Source organism: Acromyrmex echinatior, chromosome 13 (genome assembly GCF_024713525.1).
Source record: "Acromyrmex echinatior isolate Ae372 chromosome 13, ASM2471352v2, whole genome shotgun sequence".
NCBI lineage: Eukaryota > Metazoa > Arthropoda > Insecta > Hymenoptera > Formicidae > Acromyrmex > Acromyrmex echinatior.
The window spans coordinates 8810137-8829290 of NC_141864.1; the positions used below are offsets into that span (position 1 = coordinate 8810137).

Genomic DNA, 19154 nt, shown 5'->3' on the forward strand with positions numbered 1-19154 from the left:
TAGAAGTAACATTGATCTATTTCTGCATCAAGCATGAGTAACTTGATTAGCCTTTAATGGTTAATTAAGTTATTAGCGTTTGCTTTTATTAGAAGTTTAATAATGTCTTGCCATTGAAAACCAAAAGTCGTAGGATATATGACCTATTATAAAGCAAATGTGATCCTTTTATATAAATAATACATAAAATATTCTCTATAACGATATTTATACACTGAAAAAAATATATCTTAATTTCGAATAAAAATTTCTTTGCTCGTATTAAAAAATATTGTACAATATCTTATTTTCAAAGAAATTGTCATTGATCCAACAAAATTTTTTTTAATACGAGCAAAGAAATAGTTCTTTCAAATTAAAATTTTTTTTTTTTAGTGTATGCAAAAGTATTAAACATTGAATATTAATTTCTTATTTTTTTATCGAACATAAAAATTACATAAAGATATTTCCCCTGGGAAAAGGACAAATTAATTCTTTAATGCAGTGATGTATCGTCGTTTATCGATTGCGACTCCTACGTGCGAATACAACACCGAGATCTCGTTTTAACAAAACTCAACGAAAAACAGCTCCAACTTTTTATTACCTCTGAATTATCAGCTTAATAAATTTTAGGACTGATATTTACAGTAATATTTTGGATTCTCAAGGTGTGCGTGGGCAGAAGTTAGCGGGGGCAGCAGATAGAGATAGGTGACGAAAGTGAGGTGAGGATGGAGAACATTGATAGGAAGAAAGGCGCACGACCTAGTAAATCGATTACCCCGAAAAACATATATTCACCTCTTGGCGATTGCCACGTTTAATTACGTGGAAAAGGGCTGACGTTTTTTTCGATGAAGCGATCGACTATTATTTTAAGAAATAAAGAAACTACGAAAACGTGTCATTGTAGCAGGGATGAAGATCAGATTCTGAATGAAATGAAATATTCAAGGGATGTCGTTAGGTGTGTCGAATTATGAAATAATGCCCACGTTATACGTCGGTACTTAATTATTCCTCTGTAGCAAAGACGATCCCTTGCAAAGCGAATTTAATGATAAAATAATGCAAATTTGTGGGTACATAAATTTGCTTACGTCACACGAATGGTAGTCTGCTAATTAAAGCTACGAATAAAAAATTATTTATAACTCCGCATATTTAATTTTCCTTAATTAAATATAATGTGTTATAAAATATTAGAAGCATCTAATTGTCAAAATGAAGTATTATAAACACAACACATCATTAAATAAACTTTTAGGATATACAATATAGAATATAGTTTTTATAGTCATCTTTTTTTAGCTTATTATTATTTATTATAGCAATTAATCCTTTAAATAAAGTATTTTAATTCTTATTGTGCTTTATTATATCATTTCCCCTTTTATGTTGTAATATAACAATTATGCAGTTCAGTGAACAGCAATAAGTATAGCATCTCGGGTAAATCTTAATACTCGCGTGAATTATGAATTTAGAGACGTACTCTTCGAGAATAATTTATAAAATTTCGAATTTGTACTGATACGGTACAACGTGAGTGCCAAGAATAACACGGCGTTAAAAATGCTGACGTCAAAACTGCAGAGAAGCAAGGAAAACCTATTAATGGCTGAGTAGCGGTCGCGTTTGTTATAGGTCAATATCATAGAGCTCAGAGAAATATGATGTTGATCTTCTAGACTGGGATAACGTAACAAAATGCAAATAATTACAAGAATAATTTAGATCATAATGCTGAATAGACAGATTGTAACCGCAAATTTCCCTTCCTGTGAGTCTTTTCTTTCTCTCTTTCTTTCTCCCAAATTTTGCATAATCAATATCGTTTGACCCATTCCTGTCAAATTGAAAATTGCATTTGCTATTCTTCTATCACTTCATACCACATTCTACATATATTTTAAGCATCTAAATATAGATTTCTTGTTTCAACTCTAAATTTTGTAACATAAACAAAATACTTTATTTCTTAAGAAAACAAATATTGTAATATTTGCAATAAATGTTAACAGAATATATTAGGTGTTGGAATTAATTCGTAGCGTTTTTTAATGAAAGAATGTTATTTATTTCACATGAGCATTAAAAAATACATTAATGAAAGTACTTCCCATCACTTGTAAAACGCTACGAATTAATTCCAACACCTAATAAATATACAAAATTATGGCACTCAATTATTCCACTGTAGTGAGTATTACAAAATAATTACAATTTTTTAAGACATTTTGTCTTGCAATATGACACATCTTTAGTTATATATTATTTAATTTACATATAAATACAATAATGATTCTGTATATTGCATCATCATATTATATAGACTTCCCGGGAAAAAATGTTTTGCATGTATATATAATCATATATAATTATATATAATTATATATAAAATTATATAATTATATTATATATATTATATAAAAAATTAACATATTTTATATATGATTATATACAAAATGTATCCATTTATATAACATTTTTTCCCGGGAATTATTATAAAAATATACAGTATTATTTTATTTCTCGTTGAAAATAAACAATAAAGTCTGCGCTACAATTATTAGCATTAAATTGCTTAGAATATCTTAAAATACTTATAGAAATTTCGATAGAACCTGGATAGATATTTTCTACAATGTGAATACACTGGATGCTCAATCCCAAGATAGTTCGCAGTTTGCTGAGTCACACTCGCTAGTATTCTTTCTAAAATACGAAGTTATTGAATATAGTTATTAAGCATAACAAAATAAAAATTAAGATCATTCTTTCACATTAAGGTTTTTTTTTTAGTTAAATTTCTTGTGTGCACCATTCAACTTTATTTTTATTTCTCCAAATAAAAATTTTTAATTCTCACGTGGAGAGAAAAAAAAAAGAGGGATGAACCGTGCAAAAGTTCAGCTGAAAAAATTTCTTATTCCACATAAAAGTTAAATTGGGGAAGAAAAAGAAAGATCCGACGATAATGACGGAAATTGCCGATTTCCATCATTATCGTTGGATTTTTCTTTTTCTTCCCCATTTTAATTTTTATAAAGATTAAAAAGATTTTTCACGAATCGTGGAATAAATTTCTATTAATTCTTATCGAGTCCCTCTGGTTTGAGATGAACTGTTTTCGTGCTTTCGTGAGCGTGACTCGGTATCGCGAAGCGATCATTACGCATGCTAAGTAAAGACGGCGATTCGACGAATTAAAAACGACAACCAGTTGAGTGAGTTCAGGCGACCCCGACAGCCTACTTGTCACGAAGTCAAGCACTGACATCCGCGGAGAACCGGTGAATTGAAATTTACCCGGCCACGTGTCAGGTGAAGCACTCAGGACGATAATATGCACGTGCGTCCGCACAGCTCGTAACTGGATACGACGAAACAAGAGGGTTCCATTGGGTTATCATAGGGTGATACGAGGCCACGACTCCTAAAGAGTCTACACGTGACGCACTTATAGATCACAAACGTGTCATGTTTCAGAGTAATTATGTCGATTCCTTCTTTTTGTCTAATATGTACATACCTGTCGTTTAATTATAAAGCGACAGAATAACTCTTAATTTATTACTAAAATAATAAAATCAAATTTTTACCCTTCCTTACTTTTCTGCGTTTATTGATAAATTTTCTATTATTTTGTAATTTTTTTGTTTCTATTTTATGAGGAATCTTAATGATACCTCTTATTACAAAAAAATTTGTTAGCTGCTGCAGTAGTTGCTTTATTGCGAGATGCATGTCTTAAATAAGGTACGTTTTGTTTCATACATAATGCGCATATTGTAGAAAGCCCATTGATATTACATTGGAATTTGATCAATCAAAACAAAGTTTACTAAAATTAGTATTAATTTCCTTTCTTTTGATTAAACTGTCAGTCCAGTCTCAGAACTACTTCGACTAACTATGATTAACTTTAATCGACGGTTAGTCCGTGGAATCTGTCGTTGACAAATGCGATTGGGCAATTCCAATGGACTAATCATCGATTGAAGTTAATCAGAGTTGATCGAAGTGACCCTCAATCTGCATCTTGAAACGCGGTGAAAATTACAAAAATGATCAAATTAGACGTTGACCTATAAAATTATAAATAAACATTATAATAAATATTTGTTCACTTTGTGATTTTTATTTTAACTTCGTTTCAAGATACAACAGAGCTTCTATTCTTGAAAAGAAACATTACACATACTATAGCACTTCCCCAGTTTTTCGTATACGTTTCTTTGCAAAAATAATAAGTTATAGATTAGTAAGTTGTTCCATCGTTCCGTCTGCAATTTGACAGCTTAAGACTTAAAACACCTATTGTAAATCCGAACTTATAGAATATAAAAATTTATAATTTTATTGCATACTTTGTTTTCGCGTCATTTTTTTTATCCCGATGGCGGAGACCAGAGCCAATCAAAAGAAGAAGAAGAAGAAGAAGAAGAAGGATCTTCGACGACACTCTTCTTGATCTAAAAGTATGATCCAATCAACGCGAAGAAAACTTCCAACTTGTAAATTAAACATTCTGCTGAACGCAGCCGTTGGCTATCATTATTCCTTCTGCTTAACTCTTATATATCGAATCTGACACAACAATTGTGAGATGTGCTTTTGTAAAAAGTGGAATACGGCCATACAGAGAAAGTCCCAAGGTGAGTGCTCTGTCAACGAGAATCGTTTATTCCTCTCCTAATCCTATATCTCACCTCAAATTTTGCTAATTGTCGTTCGCTTCTAATCGAAGCTTCACATTAATTGTATTTTTAGTTTTGTTTTTTGAAGTTATAATAATAAAAATGTTTTATCTTCATGAAACATCAAAGACGATGTAGAAATTCTCAAGAAAGAATCTTGAAAGATAGTTTATGTTAAATTCAGTTTTAATAAGAATGTTTTGTTGTCTTTTCAGAAATATTAAAGTAGCGAAATAAAACTTTTCAAATAAAAGATCTCAATTTGTTGAGTTTATTGAAATAAATTAGTTTTGTATTTTATTTAACTTATTTGCATAATTATAAGAAAATGAAGATAATTGCTAAATCTTATGTCTGTGATCTAAATTATTGTAATATGTCTTTTATTATTAATAGGTATATTTCTAATAAAGAACAAAAAGTCAGTAGATATTATAGATATTAATTTCAGATAATCAAGAATCATTTTTCCAGATTTTTTTATAATTCACTCAGATATATGCACGTTTTATTAAGAAATTATGTATATATAATATAATTTGTAATATAAAAGTTTATTATTTATTGTGAATTAATCTATTTTTAGGAAAAACCATATTTAAATTTTCGATGTGTATTTTGAAGGAATAATTGTTGACAGTTTGGATAAAACAAAAAGATCTTTAAAATAAAATAAAATAAACTTTAAAAGTAAAGTACCGGATGATACCAGTAATTATTCTGAAGTAAAAACGTTTCCTAATATCAAAAATTCTAATAGCAAAGAATTTAGAAAGGTACAGTCAAGTTCTTTAAAAGATCCTCATATCTCGAAAAATCTAAATAATTATAATATTACATCTGAGAACAATGTCACTTTAAACAAAACTAGTCATATAGTCGAATTTAATAACAATATTGCTTGCGAAACTGTTCAAAATAAACAAGCAAATGAACCTGTAGAACTTTCTGCAAACATTAAGATAACAACTAATAAATGTGACAAAACTAACTATATGTTAAAAGAAAAATTCTATTCCAGTTTAAATTTGATTCATCAGAAGTTACTATCTCACAAGATAATAATTCGTTTCTTGTACTAACGAAGCAAGCATATTGCACACTAATCAGAATAAAATCAAAAGAAGTATCTCGAAAAGTCAAATACAGACCAGTAGCGATACAATGGAAAAATCGGATGAAATTTCGAGTAAGCGACAAAAATTAAATGAAAGTGCGTGCAATACCAGTGAAGGAAATTTAAATAACAATACAGTGACGTTTCAAAGAAACACATTAATAGCGGAGCAGCAAAATGATTATTTGATAAATAAGTTAACTGAGAACGAATCATCGGATACAAATTTAAGAGCAGGATCAGAAATTACTAATAATTACCAGTCTAATCCATACAAACATGAAGGTATTTTTATACTTTTTCAAATATTTGCATTATTTGGTAAGATGTAAAAGTTTGAATTTTAAACATAGATAGTGGGAATAAATGGGAAGAGAAACAAGAGGAAGATAAAGATAAGAACAATAAAGAAGTGACCGATAACTTTAAAATAAGAAAAATATTTCCTAATTGGCATATTGTACCGGAAGTGATAAATCGCCAAATAGGTAGCAATCCATTATTCGAAAGACAGTTCTATAGTTCTTTATATGCAGTAAAGCGGTTCGAACTTATATATAAACTTAATGAATTCATACCGGTAAATTATTCACCTTATAAATGTTATACATTGAACTACGCAAATTTATACAGTATATTGAAACCATCACTAAGCTATTCTTATATTATTAATGGTATGCATTGACATTTGATTATTATTTATAGGATTATGAAATAATAAAAGTCTTAAATTTTAATCACAAAGGAAATTTATTAATGTGTGTCGCTCGTGATATGATTTCTATTTGGGATTGGGCTGTAGGGAAAAAAAAAAGCTCTTTTATCAATAATGAGAACTTCTTTATATCAGATGTATGTATTTATAATTAATAACATTGCGATTAGAGTGTTGTATAATATATAATTATTTTAATGAAATTATATTAAAAAAACATGTTTATTAATCTTTTTCTAGGATTTCAAAATGTCCTTTCCAAGAAATATTTTACTCAAAATATATAATATACGTAATATATACTATAAATATATGTATATTAGAGTAAAATCTTCTTCGGTGGAGAACGTTTTGAAAAGTAGCCTTAATTAGTTTTCCTAATTTATAATTGTATGAGTTTAGGCCAAGTGGCTGCCGTGGGAAAATCTTATAGCTTTTTCTGATATTTATTATGTGATATATATGCTGGATATTGAAAGTGGCATATCGATGAAATTGGCAATACGCTCTGGAATCTCGAAATTGGCTGTGCATCCTGAAATACCTCATGTAATTTTTTCTGCTGGAACTGACTCAAGAGTGATATCCATTGATACCCGGGAAAACGAAACAAAAGAGTGAGTAATCATAAAAAAGATTAAATATATTGTATATTTATATTTTTTTATGTGAGCTATGTTTACTCCTTACGGCATATCTACTATATTAATTTTTCATATCAAGAGTTTAGTTCGTGATTGATACTCAAGATTATTAGATTTCAATACCTGCTAAACTGATCAAATTACAAAGTTCAATCAATATGTATCTATCTTCGATTTCAGTTATATAATAAAAGAGTTTTTTTTCTTATTATAATATTTTTTTATAATAAATCCTTTGTAACATATATAATTTTTTTTGTCCATAGGTTATTTGTAGTAAAGACAAATTCGTCAAAAATATCATTATGCAGTATAGAGTTTAATCCTTTAAACAGTAATGAATTATGTGTCGCTGGTTTTTCCTACTGTGTCATGGTATACGATCGGCGAAAAGTTTCAAAACCTCTTTATAAACTATGGCCTAATTATATAGTACGTCGTCTTGTACTGTTAAGTCTGTCTATTACTAAAAAAGTTTACAATGAAAGCAATAGAATAATATAATTTGTTATTACATATATGTTTAATTAGACGAAAGCCTCTTATTATGAGATAGGCACCTAATATGAGATAGCGCCGTTTTTGCTAAACTAATAAACGCTATCTAATAAACGCTATCTTGGTTCCACCATGAATTTTTTGCTCTTGGATTAAAAACTATTTAGTAGAAGATTTATTATTAGGTCATGCCTGTAGTCATTGTAAAACAAGATTTTAGAATTTGGATGTCTTCAAGTTTCATTGAGATGAGCCTTTAAATCTTGTTTATTATGTAATAAATAAATATTTGACAATAAATTCTTCTATAGTGATAGAGTAAGGTCATACTAATAGAAAAATACAAGATATGTTGAATTGTTCAATTACAGAAGTTAGATTTGATGATCGTAAAACCATAAGGCGTAGAAATCATAATATGAGATACCTAGAGTATTTATAATATAATATGAAATAACTCGTGTTCCTATGTTATAGTGAAAATCGATGCTAAAGTCAAATGTTATTATAAATAATTAATGTTATTATAAATAATTAATTGTAATATTGATATATTTTTCGTTTTACCATCGATTTCTCGGGGCATCTCATATAAAGAGCACAATTTTTTGACTCTGCGATTTGCTCACTTTTTACATTTCTTTAATTTAAAAAAAAAATAGAATTTGAATTAAATTTTATATATTATCTTAAAACTTATTAAATTCTCTTCAAAAATAATCTATTATTTTTTTAAATTCTACCTATAGACTTCCTGCATTTACCCAAAATGAACTCGATATCTTATAATAAGGGCCTTTCCTCTACATATATAACTTTAATGTTTTAGATAAATAATGATCATGTATTTGTAACGTCTGCAACGTATAATTATAACGGAGAAGAAATTCTCGTTTCGTATAATCATAAGGACTTATTCCTGTTTGATAAATTAACATTGTCACTTGGAGATTACGACCATACGTATGAGAATTATGTGGATATGTCACCGTGTAGGTTATATATAAAATGCAATTATATTATTTTACAATTACATTGTTTTTTATTGACGGTTTTTTATCATTATAGATCTTTTTAATTCTTAACCGTTATTCTTTATGCGCATTTAAATAGAGAAAAACTATAGTATAATTATATTATAATTTTTCTCTAAAATTTTTTTTCTCTAGTTTTTCTATTATACTATAGTTTTTTTCTAAGTGTATCACCGAATCCTGTTTCTGTATATTGATATACAGGTGATACACTTTTGAATTAATTTTTATGTGTTGCTAATAAGAGACTTATTTAAAAAAAATTTTCTATAGAGATGTCTCTTCTAGAATTTGCTAGTATAGTTGAGAGAAATGATGCTTTAAATAATTCCGATTTATTAATATTTAATTAATTATTTACGCCTTTTGTTGGTTAATTACAGTATATAATGGTTATTTTTTCGGACCTAAAAGCGAATATGTTATATCTGGAACCGATAATAATATATTTATTTGGGAAAAAAATTCAGAATCTATCATAAAATATATGAGAGGAGATAAAACATGCGTAAGTTTTTCTATTTCATAAATTTAATATAAATAAATTTTTCTTATTTGCAGTATGAACGAAAAAATAGCGACTCTTTAAAATTTAATTTATATAACTAAAATTTAATTTAGGTAACTCACTTGGCGAGTCATCCGTATATTCCCATGCTTGCGACTTGCGGATATGATAACAACATTAAACTATGGATGCCTTCGAATAAAAAACTTTCGAGAATGCAGTCATTCGGCAATGTACGTAAAAATTATCTCTTTATATAATCTCTTCCATTTTTTTTTTGTTATCTTAAGGGCATATCATTTAAGGATACAATTTTTGATATCACATTCTTGATAAAAACAGTACAGTGGAACGCAGTAGTGTAATCGCATCGATGAATGTTGTGATTCATACATTTCCTTTTTTTCACAAGTATGTCAAGTCTCACGCGAGAAATAGGGAGGAAAATAACAATTTTTTTCTCTGATTATTTGATAGAGCTCTACAGAGATATTATTTGTCATAGATAGAAAAAGAGAAAGGGGGGGGAAGAAGGAGGTAGATTAAATTGACTATATACACATTATTGATTTCTTCTGTAGCATTTTTTTGCGGATCCCTTTATATTACCAATGTCCAACTCCAAATCGAGACGATGATGATGATAGTACTTAATTCCAATAGTTTCTGGTCGGATAGCTCTATCGAGAATAGTCTATCTGAATGCGGCGACGTTGAAAGAATACAGTGTCTTCCATCTTAAAACTGGTGCTTAAATTAATATGATTTAATATTGCGATGAAAATTACATGTATAACGTATAAAACATAACTTTTTATATTAAAAAAGAAATTGCAAATATAAATTCAGAGCGATAATTGAATGCACAATTAAAATTGTAACCAATTAATTAGAAATAGAAATATGAATCGTTTAATAATAGATATATTCGCGCATCAGTTATCGTGCTTCACTCTGTTTTTCATTTTTTTCTATTAATGTTTAATATCATAAGTCGTATATAACTTACTGCATTTTTTTATATTAATCCTTTCACAATTGTAATAAATTTTACTAACTTCACATAGTGAAATGTATATAATGGTTTTTTTTTTCGCCACAACGTATCGAATGTGCTTTGCATTCTAGTTATGATTGATCTTTTATATCGACTGAAAATGATCTATTTCATATCTCTCAGTACATATCTTGAATTATATATAAGTTGGTTTAGTGTATTGTTAATTTTTAATACATGCGTTGAACAAAATAAAATTAATTAATAAAGAAGTAAGTGAAAGAAGAGAAATAGAAAAAGGAATGAATATTTTAAAAATGATAAATCATGTGCAGAGTACAATTTTTAAGTTCAATTATATATCCTTAATCCATGATATAAAACTGTATAAAAAAAACATTAAATAAATATTGAGAGAATTTTGCTCTTAAATAATTCGAGAGAAACTTGTTTTATTCAAAACCAAATCTTTTGGAAACACCACCTGTATAAGGACTGAATAAATGATAAGGCAAAGTGATCGGTGTCTTGACTTTCGTAAACGGACACTTCGTGGTTCAGTCGAAGTGACAAAAAATCCTAGGAGATCCAGCAGCAAGTAGTCCAGCAACGGTGGGAAGTAAAAAGATCAAACATAGTAAGATTTCATTATTTCGCACAAAAATCATTTTAAATATAAACGACGAGCAGCAAGAGTAGTTAGTATAAAGAGCACTTTGATAACGAAAGATCTCTTACTTTTGTAAGTAGCAAATATTACAACGACGTTCATTATATATTTTCTCTTGACATTTTAATCTATTGTAAGGAACATGAGAGAACGTGAGGTAGACTTTCTATCTGCCTAAATTATTCTCCGCCGGCGAGTTGTACGTGCTGGCAAGGCTAATGTACTTCGACAAGTCCTATCATCTAAGACGTAGCCGCTCCTACTTACTTCCTCTGAATGGACATCGCAACCGATACTTTAAATGCAAGCCTGCTGTTGACATTTGCTTAAATCTTACTTAGTACACAATACGCTTTGTAAATAGATTTTAAATTTAACTCTTTCTATTTTCTAATTTCAAATAGTAATTTGTATAAAATAGAAACTCGACATTATTAAAACAATAATAAAATAATTATTAATTTAATTAAAATTATTTAAGACATTATTTTAAATTAAAATACAAGCATTAAAAAGTTTTTATTTTAACATTTTTATTTAATTAACTTATCGTATTACTAATCGAAAATATTATTGTAATTAATTAATTTATGACAAATATATATAAAATACGTAAAGAATGTAACTAATGATTCTAGAAATTATTTGTACCAGTTGAACAGACTAGTGTCAGTGGCGCCATCCATTAACAAGCAAAGAAATAATTTAAATATAGCAATATATATAATTTTGTTTTAATAAAAAAGTATTAAAAATTTTTAATTTAAAGCATTGCAGTAGTGATCAAATTGTAATGTTATATTTAATGCTACACTTTATCTAATTAAATAATCATAAAATTCTTTTAAAGAGATTTTTGTTTGTTTTAAAAAATGTATTTTTTACGATACTTCAAAAATATGTAAGAATAATAAAGTTAATGTATAAAAGTATTAAAAATTATACAATTGGTTTTTTCTACTTATTTTTCACTATGCGATATATCAATACTCATATATCAATACAGTGAAACTTATAATGTTCCTTATTATGACTATTGCATTACAATTTCACTTTCTTAAACTGTTTAACGTAATATACAACATTATGGTATAACAGATAACAGTAAGGATATATTCTCAGTATCCAAATTTGTATCTATAGGCTATCTACGCCTTCTATGAGGTCTTTTTTTTATTCTCTTGTAACAGATACAAAGTGCACAGGAAGTTTCGATAATTAAACTCCAAGCGGCCGTTTCTCTCAGTGGAGAAGCACTTGTGTACAGCATCCAACTCATTGTTATTGATGAGCTCTAGCATTCGTCTAACCGACAATGTTCTGATTAAGTGTCCTTTGGAAACCGTGCCAGTATTCTCTTTATCATAATCCTAAAGAACGTACAATTATCAAATTTACTCATTGTTCTTTTGTCTCGCAAAAAAAAAGAGAAAAAAAAACATTTCACACAATGAATAATTGTCTCTTCAATGATTGTATTGTGTATAACGCAACGTTATAATTTAACGACAGCTGTACTAACTTTGAAGACTTCCTCCAGATTCGGACTCCGCACTTGACACAGTTTATCCATAGCGATAGCTACTTTCTGTCGTTCGTCAAAATTCAGGAAAGTTTTGCTATTCGCCTCGGAAGGCACATGTTGCAAGGGAACCACAAGAGGAGCTTTTTCCAAACACCCAGTCGCAACGGCTTCTTCCACAATTGCCGCGAATTTGGTGTATTCAATGAAATCGGATCTTTAAAGAAATACGATAATCATGAAATAAGACTGTGAAGTTAAAGAAGAAATAAATGACGATAATTATAATATTATAAAATTAAACAATGTTTCAATAAAGAAAATAAATATTAACTCAAGCAGCTTATCTATGTTCAATAAACATCTAAAAAACATTAAATAAACATTATTGAATATATATTTATTAAGTTGACCAAATTTGGTAAAATATGCATATAAAAATTGTATTTCAACCTAGTAAAAAAATATTAATATATATATTAGGTGTTGGAATTAATTCGTAGCGTTTTTAATGAAAGAATGTTATTTATTTCACATGAGCATTAAAAAATACATTAATGAAAGTACTTCCCATCACTTGTAAAACGCTACGAATTAATTCCAACACCTTATATATATATATATACTTATATATATATAAACTTGATAAATGTAATTTAATATATTTTTATAACATTTATTAAATAATTTGAAAAACATCAAATTTTATAAACATTTATCTTTCAGTTTAAACATTTAAAATTTTTCATGTTTATTAAACATTATTCATTAAATAGTATTTTGAATGCAACTATATTGTTTAGAAAATAATTCGAAAAATAAAATTCGCTCTATTTTTTAGTTTTATTCTTGTTCTTATACTTATTTTCCTATTATTTCTATTAACTGATTTTATTTCCTAAAATTACTGACTCTTATTGTCAATATTATATCTCCATACTTTAGAGGCGCCTGAAAAAGGTTTGTAATCGTGTCTATTTCCGCAGTTGTCAAACCGCAACGAAGCTGATCTAGACCTCTAATAAAATCAAACTTCGAAATGACAAGTTGGTTGTGTCTATCAAATTGACGCATGAATTCGAGGACCTACGCGTGGAAAAAAATTATCGAATTAATTCTGACACAAATCACTTCTCTTTAATCAATAACAAATATAAATTACTTTAATTCTTTCGCGTACAACTTTAGCTTTAATTTTAGCCAAAATCAATACAATGTTGGTCTCATCCTCGTCAGGTTCAGACGGTGGCCTTTCAGCGTTAAGTCTCTTTTTATCCTCCAACATGCGACAATATAAAGGCTCCACGATCGGTTGAGATTCTAGTTCCTGCAAAAATCGAGTGTAGTTAAAACCCATATCGTCGTTATATCTTTTTTCCAGAACAAACTCTTCTTCCGGAGACAAGAATATGGTCGCCAAGACTAGGACTTGTCTGAATTGCGCTCGCGTCACATGACCGCAATTGTGTCTGCAAATATATAATTAATTCACAAAATTCAAAAATTATTAATATCTTTTCGGTATCATTAATAGCATATTTCAGTTAATAGTATATTTTGTTCAAATGGCAAACTGAAACAATACATTTTGATCGAAAATTATTAAGCATTCACTGTGATTTTTCAAGCAATTTTAATTTAAAATATTACTCTCGTATTTATTTTCCAAAAGTATATAAATGTATTAAATAAATTATTACCTGTTAGTTATAATAAAAATTATAATAAATAAATGTTTCTTAATTACAATTTACTATATAGAATATGTAGAAAATTTTTTTATTTAATTAAATTTTTCGTCAATCAAAATAAATTATTTGATTAACAATTATTTAAAGATGAATATACTTGTCGTAATCCTTGAAATATTGCTTGAAGAGAATTCTTTTTTCTTCGACTCGTTGTCTTACTCTCTTCATGATATCTTCACAAAGCTCTCTTATATTCTTCGGCTGGCATTGCCAATTTAGCACACCTTTTCGAGGTAATTCAGCTATATCTTGAGGTAATTCCACTTTTAGGGTTGGCAATTTATCAAGTCCTTTTACGGTAAAAACTATGAAAATGAAAATACTATTAAACTAAATAAAAATGTTTATTAAAATAATAAAATGTAAAAACGGTAGCGCACACACATAAAAAAAAATGTTAAAATAGTACAATACATATACTGAGAACAAATATTCTTTAAACTAGAATTTATTTGCACAACAAAATTACAAAACATATATTTTTTATTCATTTCTCATTTACATAAAAAGCGGTTTTCTTTCTTAAAAAAATATTTTTTGAAAAATTAGTTTGCAATCTTTTAATTGTATTACATTCTTATTGTATTATCAATTAAATCAAATAAATTGTTTCATAATTTTTATATAAATAATCAAAATATTATTATAAAAAAAGAAATTAAAAAAAAACATTTTATTTTACGCCCAAAGAAAGATTATATATAATATTAAAACAGGAAAAGCGTTTGTTCTCAGGATGTATCACCAAAAACGTTTGCATTTATTTTAGACATTGATACCCTGATCTATATCATCTTCGAATATGCGCCAACATACGCGATCCGGATCATCTGGATCCCTGTAGAGAGCGATTAAGGCATCGATTTCTGGTTCAATCAGCCAAAGACGGCCCAAAGATGAAATCTGAAGCGCGTTCAGCGCTCTTCGAAATTGTGAGACAGTCACTCGACCAACATTCAGATGTTCGAAATCCTATGATGACCCCAAATCGTTCGGTTCTTAATCAACGGATTAAACCGTTAATATATCACGCTCATGATAATAGGAGGATGCGATAGAGATAGCGAGCGAACTCATTGCGGGTAACAACTCATTGATAAATCCGCGCGCATATGGGAATTCAGCATACATGATAACGTTAATTAGATAATGTTATCACGTATGCTGAATTCTCATATACATAACATAATTGGATCGCGAGAACCTTGAAAAATTCATGGATTCGTATGCGGTGCTCGAGAATGTGCCTCTGGATGCGTTTTATGACTTCCTGCACAAGCATCGCCTCTTTCGTCTGTTCCATCACTGGATGGAACACCGTTTGCTTATGGAAGACTTGACTGGGCATGATCTTACCAATTTCTGGTCGTGGGAGTTTCGGCAGGTCGACCGTAATTATTTGACCGGGTAATTGATCGAGCAACTCCTGAGAAATGTAACAGAGAAACTAAAGATAACGTACATTCTAGAAAACACATATTATGTTCTAATTCTCTTATATTTGTATAAATATTATAAATATATATGTGCAAAGATTATGAAGAAATAAAGATAAAAAAGGTTCTAAGAATGACAATATTTACTTTGTTGAGATTCACCATTCCAAATTTTTCTAAATAATGTTGAACTTCATCTACAGCTTTCACAAACGCTACATAATTTATGGTATAAGTATCTTTGGCAAATCTTTTTACGAGCAGACGAAATTCCTCAGCGCCCAGGACAATTCCCAGAAATTTTAAAATTCGACCAAAATGGGCAAGAGTAACTATGCCAACATTCTTCGTGATCTATAAAACATCTTATTAGAATGAATCGAAAATTATTAAACTTTTCTATTATTTATGCTTATTAAACTAAAATATTCACATTTTTACAATTTAATTACTTTTGTTTATTTTTAATATTTTATATCAAAATAATCCTTTTCTGAAATATACAATTATATCTTAATTAATAAAATAAAATCGATGATCCTTTTTAATAATTATGCTAATACATTAATAATTTTTAATAATTTAGTTTTACATTACAAGCACAACTAAATTATTAAAAATTATTAATGTATTTGTATTAGCATAATTATTATGCTTATCAAATACACAAAGAATAAAGAATAAATTACAGCTGCAATAATTAAATATAGTTGCAAACTGTAATGGTTCATATCTTTATAGATGAATCATATCAAACGTACCACTTCGTAATCTTGAAAGTATGGCCAAAGAATAATTTTTCTTTTGCTCACTAACACGGCGATCTGAGTGATAATCAGATTCAATTTTCGCGTCTCCGTGCCGGTCAGAACATTTATATGCAGCGGATCCTCCCATTCTAAACCGGTCACAAGAGTCTTGTTCTCGGAATTAGGAACTACGAGAAATATCACAAAAATGATTATTATGATTATTATTATTATTATTATTATTATTGTCATTTTGCAAATCTGTATGCTATGCATGTCTCATTGTATTAATCCAATTATTGAGTCATTTTATATAAACTTTATATAAAGACTGATAAATAATCATATTATATAAATGCTTTTTGTATAAATAATTGCTTGTACCACTATCGTGAATAACTTCACAAAATTGCGAATAAAGAATCCGACCGTCCTGAATTCGAAAATAATCCGTCAGATCGCAAATCTCTTTATCTGATAAGCCAATCACGCCTTTTAGTGGTCCAGCCAAAACGGAGATAAATTTGGTCTCTGCAAATTTAATAACTGGTTACGTATGTACACATGTGTTTTATAATTAATTAATGCACCGTAAAATAATCATAAATTTTAGATACATTCGATAACACAAATTAATCAATCACCATTGCAGTACAATTTTTAAATAGATTTTAAATTCTGCTAATGTTTGTCTATTTAAATGAATTACATATCGCGAAATTAATTTATTCAAATATTTATTATTTACCTCTGCATCAATGCTTTCTGCATAAATATTCACTTATAACTTTAATCCAAATTTTAAAAACTATATAAACATTGAGATATAAATGTAAGATATATATATACATATATATATATATATATATATCTTACATTTATATATATATATATATATATATATAAACGTACATAATTTAGCAATTTTTAATAATTACAACTAATAAATAAAGTCAATTTCATTGTGTTAAAAAAAAACGTCCAATAATTTTGAAACATTCTGTGAAGGGATAAGAAAAAAAAAAGAGTATATATAATAGAAATTCGAATTAAAGTAATTTCATTACATCGAGAATGTCCAGAAATAAACATTCCCACACAACAACTAACTTTAGAAGTGCTTGAAGCGATCGCTCGTCTCGGTGCCAATGTTCGATATTTATACCTGATATTAAACAACGTCTATCGGGATCCAGAGGCTTGTAATACTCCCAAAGATCGAGTCCGACGCGAAACACGGCGGCTCGTATCTTATTGCAAGTATGCCAGACATCGTTCAACTTAAGAACCTAAAATCGCTCTTTTTATCAAAATGCTTGAAATTAATGTCTTCCTACCTGCGATTTTTCTATCTTCAAAACTCGATGGGAAAGACATCTCTTTTTACCTTCTCTTCCTGCGGCATATTTATACAATTTCTTCCGCGGATTTCACGAAAATTTTACGCGACGTTGAGAATTAAGTTGGTTATCAAAGTTCCATTTAGTATCGAGACAAAAATCAATCGTGATGAAGTAATGTGTATAGGGTAGTCTTAAAAGAAAGATATAAACGATTTTTTAAACAAATAATTATTTATACCCATCATAAACTATAACAATAATTTGTACGAACAATGTCGAATTAGATTTAATTATGCTCCTCGGTTACCACGAATCTATTTTTATCTCAAAGAATTGAAATAGATAGAAATGGATTCGTATGGACATTGCCGAATGTCATAATTTTTATTTTTCGGATACTGGGAATGTAGATGAATTTTAATCTCATCAGTTCCATTTACTCTTCATCTTTTTGATCTAATTTTTAGAACTAAAATTAGTTAAAATTAAATTAGTCGAAATGGACATTAGACATATATAATTTCGATATAAAAACACGTTACAAAAATGTATGCGTATGTGAAGTATGATATTAATATGTCAATATATATTAATAATACATATCAATATACGTAAATTATGCAAGTCCTATTAAGTCGATAAAACAGATCCCCTAATGTTTTATCCGCTATAGATAATTGCGCTTAACATGCTTTGACCAAAGTGAGATAAAAACGTTTCCTGTAATATCGAGCAGAGAGAAACTCTAGAGCTCTATTTGTGTAGGATAATGTCCACGTTTTTGTGGTTCTTTTCCATACTATTTGACAAAGACAAACAATCAAAGACCGGTATTCATTATAGTCGGTTCTTATTTCAAGACCGTCTTAAATAATGTCTTAAGACACTAATTCGATCCTCTGATTGATTGACATCAAGATAGAATTTAAGACGGTCTTGAATATAAGAACTGATTATAAATATCGGCCAAAGTTGATTATTCATTTTTGTCTAATCCATGTCGTAATAGTATGGAAAAGAACCACAAAAACGTGGACACTTACGAGGTTTGGTATACAAATAAAAAGGCCGGGATATCCACTCTCAGGTTTCTTCTCAGTGGGTATGATCAACGTGATGTTACAAATGCTTTAAAGCAATTTTTGATTGGTTAATTTATAAAATTCTTTTTTCTACTTGATCAACCAAACGCTTCAAAGCATTTTTAACGAGACTTTGACTGCAGCCTTATCGAGTGTCGCGAATTTACAGATGGCATTATCTGCGCCATCTTCAGCGTCATAACGAAAGGAAGGAAAGGCATTTTTTGTGCCATCTACAAACATCACCGATGCAACAAAAAATGCCACGCCGTTGTATGCTGCTTGATTTCGTTTCGCCGATTATTTCAGCGATCTATATTACAATAAAATTTACTTGTCTCGCGTATCCCAGTATTGTTTTATAGTTTTTGAGAAGTAAATGAGCGTGGATAAAATCACA

At 28.8% G+C, this 19154-nt stretch overlaps 2 protein-coding genes across 2 annotated transcripts; one reads left to right on the forward strand and one right to left on the reverse strand.

Annotated features, from left to right (window-relative positions):
* Positions 1-3097: 3097 nt before the first annotated feature.
* Positions 3098-10302, forward strand: LOC105143122 (DDB1- and CUL4-associated factor 8-like). The gene is made up of 10 exons (XM_087412518.1): positions 3098-5464; positions 5710-6090; positions 6159-6385; positions 6511-6657; positions 6923-7137; positions 7431-7596; positions 8492-8654; positions 9080-9204; positions 9318-9437; positions 9786-10302. The coding sequence occupies exons 2-10, from the start codon at positions 5853-5855 to the stop codon at positions 9840-9842; spliced, it is 1458 nt and encodes a 485-aa protein (XP_087268644.1). The 5' UTR covers positions 3098-5464; positions 5710-5852; the 3' UTR covers positions 9843-10302.
* A 197-nt stretch (positions 10303-10499) lies between these two features.
* LOC105145663 (uncharacterized) lies at positions 10500-17734 on the reverse strand. Its single transcript, XM_087412703.1, has 12 exons — positions 17717-17734; positions 17495-17618; positions 16714-16860; positions 16342-16517; positions 15728-15934; positions 15349-15570; positions 14924-15116; positions 14242-14449; positions 13556-13862; positions 13334-13479; positions 12394-12610; positions 10500-12241 (listed from the first exon to the last, which is right to left on the reverse strand). The coding sequence occupies exons 1-12, from the start codon at positions 17732-17734 to the stop codon at positions 12029-12031; spliced, it is 2178 nt and encodes a 725-aa protein (XP_087268829.1). The 3' UTR covers positions 10500-12028.
* Between the last annotated feature and the right edge of the window lie 1420 nt (positions 17735-19154).

Excerpts from the sequence above, each read along its gene's own strand:
- LOC105143122 (XM_087412518.1), top strand. The coding sequence starts at position 5,853 with ATGGAAAAATCGGATGAAATTTCGAGTAAGCGACAAAAATTAAATGAA. Across the intron at positions 7,597-8,491 it reads AACTATGGCCTAATTATATA|ATAAATAATGATCATGTATT; the intron begins GTACGTCGTCTT and ends TTAATGTTTTAG. Across the intron at positions 8,655-9,079 it reads TTATGTGGATATGTCACCGT|TATATAATGGTTATTTTTTC; the intron begins GTAGGTTATATA and ends GGTTAATTACAG.
- LOC105145663 (XM_087412703.1), bottom strand. Across the intron at positions 12,611-13,333 it reads CTTTTTCAGGCGCCTCTAAA|ATCCGATTTCATTGAATACA; the intron begins GTATGGAGATAT and ends ATTTCTTTAAAG. Across the intron at positions 12,242-12,393 it reads ATCTGGAGGAAGTCTTCAAA|GATTATGATAAAGAGAATAC; the intron begins GTTAGTACAGCT and ends TACGTTCTTTAG.